This window comes from Chelonia mydas, chromosome 17, assembly GCF_015237465.2.
Source record: "Chelonia mydas isolate rCheMyd1 chromosome 17, rCheMyd1.pri.v2, whole genome shotgun sequence".
NCBI classification, from domain to species: domain Eukaryota; kingdom Metazoa; phylum Chordata; order Testudines; family Cheloniidae; genus Chelonia; species Chelonia mydas.
Window position 1 is genome coordinate 21375725 of NC_051257.2, and position 10930 is coordinate 21386654.

Consider the following 10930-nt stretch of genomic DNA (forward strand, 5'->3'; position numbering starts at 1 on the left):
AGGGAAGCAGTGGTTGTTAACATTTCTGCTTCTGAACAGTTAACAAAAATGGAATTGGTATCACAAGCAAATTAATTCTAAAAAGCTTGGTTAAAATTATGTTAGTAACTCTTTTCCTAAAACAGAGTGCTCAGCAGGGGAAAGCAATACACCTTTTCTTAGAAGATGGTGAGCATCTATTCTAGCAGTTAAGCATTACGTTTAGTATAAAATATTAGGAATGCACCTCAAGTAAAAACGGTCTATACAACAATTGCAAAAGTATAACTTGTGTTATAAAAGATCTGGCCTCCCATTACATTGTAAACGAACTACGTGAATCAGTGTATTAAATTTGAATGACTGAAAACAAGAAGAAATGTAAAACAGACAAAAACTTTATGATGTTAACTAACTAGCTGTTTGAGGTTGCATCCTCCAGACCAAAGAAAACAGAAGACACCAGGAGACATCAATACACAGTGAAGAAACCCCCAAGCATCCATTTAAAAAATGACAGGTTTCAGAGTAGCAGCCATGTTAGTCTGTATTTGCAAAAAGAAGTGCTTTGTAAATAAGAGACTGGTCAAATACCCCTCAATCTACCATATGTGGACAATTAAATTGGCAATCAGCTAAAAGCCACTGTCAGTTAAATTAAACTTGGCTACTATGTAAAAGCAACTGGATCGTTGCTGTATCACTGTACATTATTTACAATGTGCCTAACGCTGCTAAACTGTTTAACCAACACCCAGGTAAAAATCAACTAACGACCGGCAGCAAGAAAACACGAAGGCACAGGGAAAACAAATTGGTAAAGAAATTAAGTAACACAGTAACGACAAATTGGGGGAACAAATTCCCCGGTAGTACCAGTCACAACGGGAGGTCAGTGCCACTGCATCCGAACTGAGGCACACTGTATTCAAAACAATCTTGTTCAGCGTCTGGAGACCAACACTACATCCTGACCCAGCGACATTTGATCAACTGGTTACTGTCCAGTCAGCAGGTTAGCTGAAAGACAGCGCCCATAAAAAACAACTGGATCGACGTCAGCTACTGGTGTATCACAGAGCAGTGCAACCAATCGACCAGAGAAGCTAGCCGGTCCTGTTTCCTGCCCAGTGAAGCTTACCAGAGGGTGACAACCAGCGGTAAGGGGAACCTATAACATGAATGGACAGTACTGGGTCGTAACTAATTACAAGACATTTATATATAAAGGCCTCATTTGTAATGTCACTACTCCCAACTTCTGTTTTACTTCTCATATACATAGCACTGGGGGGGACACTGTAATAATGCCTATCCCAGTATTTCAAAACACTCAGCTTACTACTACTAATGATAGTAACTGTGATTGCCCTAATAGGAGTGTGTTGCTATCTGCAATAACACAAGGGCCAACCTACAATACCAGATTGAAAAAGTATTGTTATGCTTGGCTATAAGGTGGTGTCATATGTACACACACACACACACTCTCTCTCTCTCTCTCTCTCTCTCTCTCTCTCTCTCTAAATATATAAACACACGACAAATATATGCACCATTTCCATATTACTCTCATATGTATTAATTATTTGAGCATGCCTCTAAAGCTCAGTCATAAAACTACATTCCTCAGTCATGGTCCCAGGCCTAACATTCCCAGGCCCACCATAAGGGACTACACATGACTGGAAAATAAAATCTAGCCATCAGTTGTACGAGGCAATGTGCAAACTAAGGGACAGATGGGGCACGAATGCGTGGATGGTAAAGTAAGGTAACCACATAACAGTGTTTAGCCCACTGGGTCATCTTCAGTCCATGTATTATGCTTTTCTGGGATGATGGGTAAACATTCTCCCCATAAAAAGACAAAAAGTGGGGGAATGTAGTAGGAAGAGGGCCTGAAGCATAAGCCCATGTATCAGAGGCCTGGTATGAGGCCTGGGGCCTGGGCTAAAGTAGTCAAAACTTTGCTGCTGTAAAACAACGTTAAGGTGTGAGCAAGAGGCAGGCCCTGCTCAGAGAATCTGGCAAGAACAAGGCTAATATTGCAGAAACACATTCCTAAGTGGTGCTAGGCATAAGAATATACACGCAAACACATTCCAGAAAGGTGGTACCAGAACACCTGGACAAAGAGAACAGGAACACGCTGACCATCTTAAGGATAAGGTCAGGATGACAGCATGATGGATAGAGATGTTTTGATCAAACCAACACGTACCAGGTAATGGGTGGTGCCCTAATACGTCAGAGGATGGCACCCTGAAATGTCAGGGGCAATTCGTAATTTGTTGGTACTGGTGTATAAAGACGTATCTCAGAGGGAGTGTCTTTGGCCAGCCGAGGGAGCAGTGGAAAGTCCCGCCACTAACTGAGCTGCATCCGTTGTCGCGAGCATCCATGTCTTAGTATCCTTGTAGAGTCTGCCAGGTGCTATTACCCTGCTTCGCCAGCAATAAACCTGGCTGGGCGCCCTTGCTCTAAGCCAAGTCTTGTGGTCTTTTTGGGCAGTTCGACCGGAGCCTGCTGTCTGGGCTGTCCAGCCAGAGCCAGTGCAGCACGCAGCGAGAACACACACACGCAGCCGAACATCTGACAACAAAGGGCTTGCGGAGACTTCAGAAGGAAATTCACAGGAAGAGCTAAACAACAGGGAGGAGGGAACCCTATTTCCAGGTGAACATCAAAGGCCTCTTCTGGTCTATGTGGGGGTGCAGAGACACATCCTGGCATCCTTCATCGAGGAAGTAAACGGACAGGGGTTTGCTTCATAAGTACATAAGAGCGGTCACACTGGGTCAGACCAGTGGAAGGAAGGAATTCCCGCTTCCCAGGCTCCCCGGTGGCTGCCCACTGCCCACTCGCCAGGTGCAGTATGGGCCGGGGGGGCTGCGCTTGTCTAAAAGCTCAGGCACTGGCCACAGTTAGGGAACGGAGACCTGAGGCGATGGAGCAATGGCCAGATAATTATTATGTATTATTATGTAACACCGAGAGGCCCCACGAAGTACAGGGCTCCCCGGGGCTGGGTGCTGCACAGATACAGAGTAACCGACGACCCCACCCATAGGAGACCAGAGTCTAAGTGGGATTATTGGGGTTACTCTGTACCTCAAGCCCCTGGGGCGCCTGTAACATGCCCCGTGTACCGCGTCTCAGAGGCAAGCATTATAACGGCTTCAGCAGCTGGGCCTTGCCCTGGTGGGTCCCAGTAACCGTGCAGACACCCAGTGTGGACCCCTAGGCACGGAGACTTAAGCACTGACAGTTCAGCGTGAGCAACGGCGGCTCCGGTTCGGGCCCCCGGCGCGTCCAGACCAGAGCCAGGGCTCGGCAAGCCTCGATCTCAGGGTGCCCGCTCCAGCCCAGCCTCCAGCCAAGCAAAGCCAGGCTCAGCTGGTGACTCTCACTGGGGCCCCTCTGCTCTAGCTCCCCGCCAGCCACTGCTGCTCCCGTCCACACCTCACACAGCCTTGCCCCCAGCTGTATCTCCCGGCACTCCCAGCCGGTTCCCACGCGGCCAGTCCCTGGGCTTCTCTGCAGCCCCCTCTCCCACCTCCCGGCTCATCCCTTTCCCCGTATCTGGGCTGGGGAAGGCCCCATGCCGTGGGGCGGTGGCTGCTGCGAGCTGCAGGCCCCTGCTGGGCAGATCCATCCCATACAGAAACCAGACAGAGGAGGGGCGGGAGAGGAAGCAGCTCACCCACGGTGGCACAACAGGTTAGCAGCAGGGCCAGCAGCAGCCCCCAGGGCTCCAGCACCCAGGGCCAGGCCAGGACTCACTCCCCTCCCACTCCTGACCCTGAGCGCTAGACAGCTCTGTCACCTTCCCCGGGCGCTCTGTTGAACTGTGGTGCACTGACTCCGGGGGTGGCACGCCCAGTCGCTGCATGGCCGAGGTGACTGACAACGGTTGCAGGTGTCAGGTAAATCCCCATCCCCTTTTGGAACAAGAAAAAATCCTCCCCTGCCCAGCCCTCTGGGAGCTCGGCCAAACAGTGGAAAGTTGCTGGGTTCCCCCCTCCCCTGCTTCCTAAAGCCAAGTGTCATCCTTAGGCAGACAGCCCGATAAAAGCAGCCCAGGGAGGCAGATCCAGCCAGAAGGCTCCTTTGCAGCTGAACCCTGCTCACCAGCCCCAGCAGGACCGTCCTCCATCTCACCATGGCAAAGGCAGCCGGGCTTGTCTGCGCGCTTCTCCTGCTGGCTTCCTTCTTCTGCCAGAGCCTGGCTCAGAGTGAGTACAGGTGTCCCCAGTTGCCGCCTCCATGGAGAGACGGGAGTTGGGTCAGGGAGCACCGTGGGATCTCAGGGCAGGGTCAGGTGCGGGGAGGTGCCAGGGCATCTCTGGGGCGCGGAGGGCAGACCTCACCGAGACACAGCAGGTGTAGGGCCTGCTCTCACGTGGGTGTCTAGCTGGGGTAACACAGGTGTAGTGAGCAGACTCAATCAGACTCAAGCGGTGGTCCCTGTATCGCGGTGACATAATGAATATGGCGCCTGGCTCCCTGCTGATGGGCACCTTGGGTAGCAGCCCATCTCTGCAACCAGGGCAAACAGTGGCCATGTTAGTCTGGTGGCATTCTACACCCGTGCTCTGCCTGCGGGTCAGTAACAACAGGGGAGAATCAGGCCTGGTGAGTTTTAAATGCTCTTGGGGATCTACTGCTTGAAATATGGGACTACCCCCAGATGCCGGGGCGCTGTTTCATGCACCTTGTGCTGCGGAACGGCAGGAGAGAATTCCACACTTGTAAAATTAAACTGGCTCTTTATTACAAGACCTATTTATGGAGCTGCTGCAAGTGCAGGGGGCATTCCAGCCATAGGCACACAGACTGAGCTCCTGGTGTCTCCTCCAAACTCTTCCCTCCTGCGCCTGTGCTCCTCCCTCTGGGTTCCTGCCGTTGGCACAATGCTCTCTGAAAGACATGTATAGCACAGCCTGGCTGCAGGAACGATACTGTGGGCAAGATCCATAGGTGCCGTACTGCCCCTGGCATCACGGGGCAGCCACAATGCCCCCTGAGGAATAGGACCAGTATGGAGGTGGATGGGGATACATCAGGGCTGGGCCGGCGGGGGTGGGGGTGGATCGAAGATAGAAGGAGAAGTGACCAGGGCAATTTCTTGCCACAAGCCCCTGGGGGCTATTTGCAGGGGATGCAAATTGGCTGCCCTAGTCTGCACTCGCCCCTCAGCCCTGGCGTAAGGCTGACCCAAGCCAGCTCCCCTCAGCCAGTGGTGAGCTGGAGCCGGTTCGCACTGGTTCGCTAGAACCGGTTGTTAAATTTAGAAGCCCTTTTAGAACCGGTTGTTCCGCGAGGGAGAACCGGTTCTAAAAGGGCTTCTAAATTTAACCGGCCCCAAGTGGCGCCTTAGGCGCTGACTCCACGGGTGCTCCAGCCCTGGAGCACCCACGGGGAAAATTTGGTGGGTGCAGAGCCCCCACCGGCAGCTCCCCGCCCCACCCCCAGCCCCAGATCGCCTCCACTCCGCCTCCGCCTTCGCCCCTGAATGCGCTGCCCCACCCTGCTTCTCCGCCCCCCCAGGCTTCCCGCAAATCAGCTCTTCGCGCGGGAAGCCGGGGTGGGCTGAGAAGCAGGACACGCTTCCCGCTCGGGCCCAGGGAGGCGGAGGTGAGCTGGGGCGGGGGGGTGCGAGGAAGGCCGCCCGTGCCGCAGCAGGTAACCCGGGCGGGGGGGCTTGCAGGGGAATCGCTCCCCGCCCCAGCTCGCCTCCGCCTCCCTGGGCCTGAGCACGAAGCTGCCGCCTGCGTCTCAGCCCTCCCCGGCTTCCCGCGTGAACAGCTGATTGGCAGGAAGCCGGGGGGGGGGCGGAGAAGCAGTGTGGGGCGGCGCATTCAGGGGAGGAGGTGGAGCAGAGCAGAGGTGAGCTGGGGCTGGGGGTGGGGCGGGGAGCTGCCGGTGGGGGCTCTGCACCCACCAAATTTTCCCCGTGGGTGCTCCAGCCCCGGAACACCCCCGGAGTCGACGGCTAAGGCGCCACTTTTGATGCGATCAGTGGGGGGAGCGGCCGCTCCCCCTGCTCCCCCCTAGCTACGCTCCCCCGCCCCTAGGAGCCAGAGGGACCTGCCAGAGGCTTCCTGGGAGCTGCCCCAGGTAAGCACCTCCGGGACTCCCCACCTCGCCCCCCGGCAGGTCCCTCTGGCTCTTAGGGGTGGGGTGGGCAGCCACTACGGTGGCCCACGAGACCCTCCTGCCCGGTTCTGGGGGCAGTCAGGGGACAGGGGATGGGGGTGGATGGGGCAGGGGTCCTGGGGGGGGCGTCAAGGAACGCGGGGGGGTTGGATGGGGCAGGAGTCCTGGGGGACGGGGGTGGGCAACGACCCCCTCGTGGGGTGAGGAGGGAACCCGTTGTTAAGATTTTGGCAGCTCATCACTGCCCTCAGGCCCTGTGCCTCTTGCACTGGCACAGGGACGAGTTTGCCCGTGTGTCTGTTGGGCCGGATCTCCCCCTCACGTACGCTGCTGTCACTCTGATGCGTCCGTGGGCGTCACTCCTGATTCCCCGCAGCAGTAGCAAGGGCAGCAGCAAACCCTTTGAGCCTAACACCCAGACAGAGCCTTGCTACTGCCATCTGGCATTTTACATACAATGGCCTCACAAACTGTGGGCCAGATTGTGCCAGCACTTACCCCAGTATGACTCCATTGAGCTAACTGGAGTGACTCTGGATTCACACCAGAATCCACTGAGCTAACTGGAGTGACTCTGGATTCACACCCGGCTCAGTGAGAGCAGAGTCAGGCCAGGCGAAGACACCAGAGCTTGTTACTGAGATACTGCCACCACCTGGGCCACGCTTCCTCAGGATCCCCCCAGGCAGCCTCCATGGGCTCCATTAGCTGCTTACGTGAGTGAGGATGGCCCTGCTGGGCTCATGGGGATCAAACTATTGGAAGAGGTATGGGGTCCTGGTGACACCCTGTGGTGCAATGCACTGAAAGGGCAGGTCTGTGCCAGGTCCTTACCCTGGAGAGCAGTGGGGGGGGGGTCCCAGTTGTGTGCTATGTATAAGGGCCCAGGCGGGGGTGGGGAGGCTGCGGGGCCACCTGCTCTAGGGCTGACCCAGTCCAATTCTCTCCTTCTGCCCCGGGCGTGGGGACGGGTCCCAGAGAGGAGATGGGGGGGGGTCCCATCTAGCTGGGGGCACCCTCATCCATGAGGCTTTCCTGTTCTGTTAGAAGGCTCTGCTGTGCCGGATAAGTGCTGCTTCAGATTCCAGAAACGTAGGATCAAGAGAGACAATACAGTTGGCTATTACCGCACCAGCCCAGTGTGCCCTCAGCCAGCCGTGGTGTGAGTATCCTCCAGCGCAGAGCCCTGGGGACAATGGCGGGGGCGGGGGGGCTGAGAGGCCGCAGGATGCACCGGGAGCAGAGCAGGGAGGAGGGGATTAGATAGCAGGGAACGAGGTAACAACAAAGGGAGGTGACAGAGGAGAGGATTAAAGTGGGGTGCACAAGGGGCGGGGTTGATGCCATGAGCTAGCATCAGAGCTGGCTGATGCAGCTGCGGAGACAAGGGGTCCTTCCAGATGCTGGGGCTCCCGGTAGCTGAACATCCCCGGCCTTTCCTGCTGCTCTCTGGGGCCTCCCGGTGCAGGAAGGACCATAAAGTGGGTCTGGATTAAGTGGTGCCATGTCTCTGGGCGCCCCAGGATGGCTCACCAGCACTGGTTTATTTTTACATAGAGTCTGGCCTTTCCTGGAGCCAGTGGGGGTTGGTCCCTGGGAGAAAGGCTCCAGAGAGACGGCAAGTGTCCAGCTGATGATCTCTGGCTCACGGGGATCTGCTTCCTTTGGGTCGGTCACCATTAAGCCTTTGATTAGAAAATTATATCTAAGTGGGCACCATCAATATGTGGAAAAGATCTCTGCTTCTTTGGCACCATGGGCCCCTGGCGCTCATGCCATCCTTTGCTTTGACATCGTCTTTTCCATGCCACCAGCTGTGATGGATAAAGGCAGGAGGGTAAACAACCGGAGCTGGTAACTGTCATGGAACGTAGACCCTGTATCCATCGGCACAGAGGAAATGAGCCAGCCAGCCCCCATGTGACGTTACAAGCAGAATTCTCTCTAGCTAGAAGGGCCGTCCCGCTCTCCAGGAGGGCTCAGCGGCTCGTCAGGCCTCTTTGCGGGGACACAGGTTGAGTCCTGGGGTACAAAAGGAGGGAGAGGGGCTGTCACTGTGCTTCAGTCACAGCTGAGAATACCAAATTCAGGACAAACTGCTGAGAAATGGGGCAGACCCATCCCAGATTGGTGGTTATTCTTCCATAAGATATACCAAACCAGTAATAAACGTAAACGTTTGTCTCCCCTCACTGGTTAACAAGAAATCAGAAATGCAGCCCTCTTAGGTATCCCAGCCCTTATCTCACCACCCAGACACTAGACTTAATGATGAGGAGTCCGGTGGCACCTTAAAGACTAACAGATTTATTTGGGCATAAGGTTTCATGGATAAAAAAACCCCACTTCTTCAGATGCATGGAGTGAAAAATACAGATGCAGGCATAACTGTACTGACACCTGAAGAGAAGGGAGTTACCTCACAAGGGGAGAGCCAGTGTTGACAAGGCCAATTCAGTCAGGGTGGATGGTGGCCACTCCCAATAATTGATGAGGAGGTGTCAATACCAAGAGAGGGAAAATTGCTTTTGTAGTGAGCCAGCCACTCCCAGTCCCTATTCAAGCACAAAGTGCCACCGGACTCCTCGTTGTTTTTGTGGATACAGACTAACAGGGCTACCCCTCTGATGCTTAATGATGAGTGATTATTTAAAACCAGTTTCATCAACCAAAGGCTTCTTCTAATCCCAAGAGATCAGCCACCCACCCAGGCCAATATATAACTCAGATTTTACCCAATAACCATGCTGTTGCCAATCCTTTAGTATCTAATATCTAAAGGTTTATTTACACTAGAAAAGAACGAGGTGAGAGTTAAAATGGTCAAAGGAATGAAATACATACAAACGTTGCAGAGTTCTTGTATCAGGTTCGTAGCAATGACGTCACACTGCTGGCTTGTTCCATCTCTAGTAACTTCCAAACGATGGAGGGTCCTCAGTCCGTTGACTGGAACGCTCCTTTTAGTGTAAGTCCATCGTCCAGAGGTCAGAGCAGGAAAGAGGCACAAGGGAGATGCTCCCAAGGGTTTGCATTCCCTCTCCCATGCGGAGGGGCTGTGGGAACGTACAGGCACAAGATGGAGTCCAGAGTCACACGAGTTCGTCACACGCCCTTGCAGGCGTCGAAGGCTAAAATGTCCACAGGAAGGCCCATCGGGCGGGAATAAGCTTCTTCTTGGCCCATTGTGTTCATTAAAGGGCCATCTCCTTGAATGGTCCATTCACAATGTGCTGACCAGACTGGATGTCAATTACCTTGGGGGTGTTGCCCCAGGAGCAAACACATTAGAAATACTGGTACATCGTCAATACTCATAACTTCAGCTACAAACATGATACATTCGTACAAACAGGATAATCCTATTTAGCAAATCGTAACTTCTCCATTGACACCTTACATGACATACTTCATATACGATTTGTTGCAGTTATACAACACTTGTAGCAGCAGTGATCTACACGTTCATATTTTAATCATACAACATCAGAGGGGCGGAATAGAGAGTGGAGCGGGGACAGACTGCCAGGGCGGGAAGGAGTTAACAGCTTGCATTTATGTGCCTGTCACTGGCCTGTAATCTGGCTGGGCCATCACAGTTCTGGGCTGTCTGGGATCCCCCTGAACAGGATACCAGTGCTGGCCCATTGCACCTACATCCTGCTTTGGGGGGCACTTTGGCCAGAGTTTCACCCCCATGTTTCTTACCCTCACCCCAACATTGCTGTCTCTTGGCTGATTCACTGTTTTCCTTCGTAGATTCAAAATGAAAGAAGGCCAGGAGATCTGTGCCGAGCCTGACAAGCCCTGGGTGAAAGAATACCAGAAATTTCTCAGCTTGGCTCGTAAAGTCTGAAGGCCACTGGGAGACGAGCCAGGAGCTCGCAGCTCGCTTGCTGTGCACGTCTCGTGGCACAAGGGAATCCGCTTTAGCTTCATCTAGAAAGCATGTTCCTGTTTCACAACTGCAATTATATAATCACCCTCTGCTGTGCTGAATGCTGGTTAATAGCTGTGGTTATTCTGACATGGTCCCTTGAGAGACCAGAGGGACAGGAGCCCTGAAACGGGGAGGAGGCTGTTGTCTCAGATGTTAGTCCCATGATGGAATTCATCTAGTAGCAACCTTTAGGAGCAAAATGTTCTTCACTCAAGGGGTTTTCACTGCCTCTCTTTACCCCTCTGTGGAGCGACCTTCCTGAGGTTTCAGCTACAAAGCACCCTCTGCTGAGATGTCCCCGCCTGCCGTGATTGCCTGATTTGCTTGTTAGCATCAATAAAAATCCCAACTGCATAAGCAGCAGTAGAGTCTGTTGGTCTGGTTATGGCTCATTAAAAGCCATCCTCCTCACGCGCTATTCAGGCCTCGGTCCCGCAAACCGGGCAGCGGCTTCTGAAGGGCTCGGGATGCCCTGGGGGAACTGGGTTGCTAGTGTGCAGCCCCAGTGAGCAGAAATAACCAAGGCAGCTGTGTGTCCAGCTGCTATTGCCTTCATGCCCCTAAACTAGAGAGGAAAAATCCCTCCAGGTGTTCCTGTGAGGCAGGGAAGCAAGAACGTAAGAAAAGATGTGTGGTTAGGCCAGCTATCGCCACATCCCTCTCAAACTAGCCTAGACAAAGCAGACCGTAGGGGAACAGACTAGAGGGGGTCTCACAACAAAATTTTTGGTGGCCTCAGAGTGTGGCTACCAACCCTTGCTGGTGGCCGCTCTGAGACTTTTTCCTAAAATACTTCATTAACTTTAGGAAAATCAAACAAATACGCAGATATACACAAATCATTGTCAT

The 10930-nt window shown here is 53.5% G+C and overlaps 1 protein-coding gene across 1 annotated transcript; it reads left to right on the forward strand.

Annotated features, from left to right (window-relative positions):
* The first annotated feature begins 4099 nt into the window (after positions 1 to 4099).
* Positions 4100 to 10456, forward strand: LOC102930302 (C-C motif chemokine 4). Its single transcript, XM_007070461.4, has 3 exons — positions 4100 to 4217; positions 7189 to 7303; positions 9901 to 10456. Exons 1-3 carry the CDS (start codon positions 4145 to 4147, stop codon positions 9995 to 9997), a joined length of 285 nt encoding a protein of 94 aa, XP_007070523.2. The 5' UTR covers positions 4100 to 4144; the 3' UTR covers positions 9998 to 10456.
* The last annotated feature ends 474 nt before the right edge of the window (positions 10457 to 10930 follow it).

Bases quoted from the DNA above. Each gene is read 5' to 3' on its own strand.
- LOC102930302 (XM_007070461.4), top strand. From the start codon at position 4,145: ATGGCAAAGGCAGCCGGGCTTGTCTGCGCGCTTCTCCTGCTGGCTTCC. The intron at 4,218-7,188 runs GTGAGTACAGGT...CTGTTCTGTTAG, and splicing joins CTGCCAGAGCCTGGCTCAGA to AAGGCTCTGCTGTGCCGGAT. The intron at 7,304-9,900 runs GTGAGTATCCTC...TTTCCTTCGTAG, and splicing joins TGCCCTCAGCCAGCCGTGGT to ATTCAAAATGAAAGAAGGCC.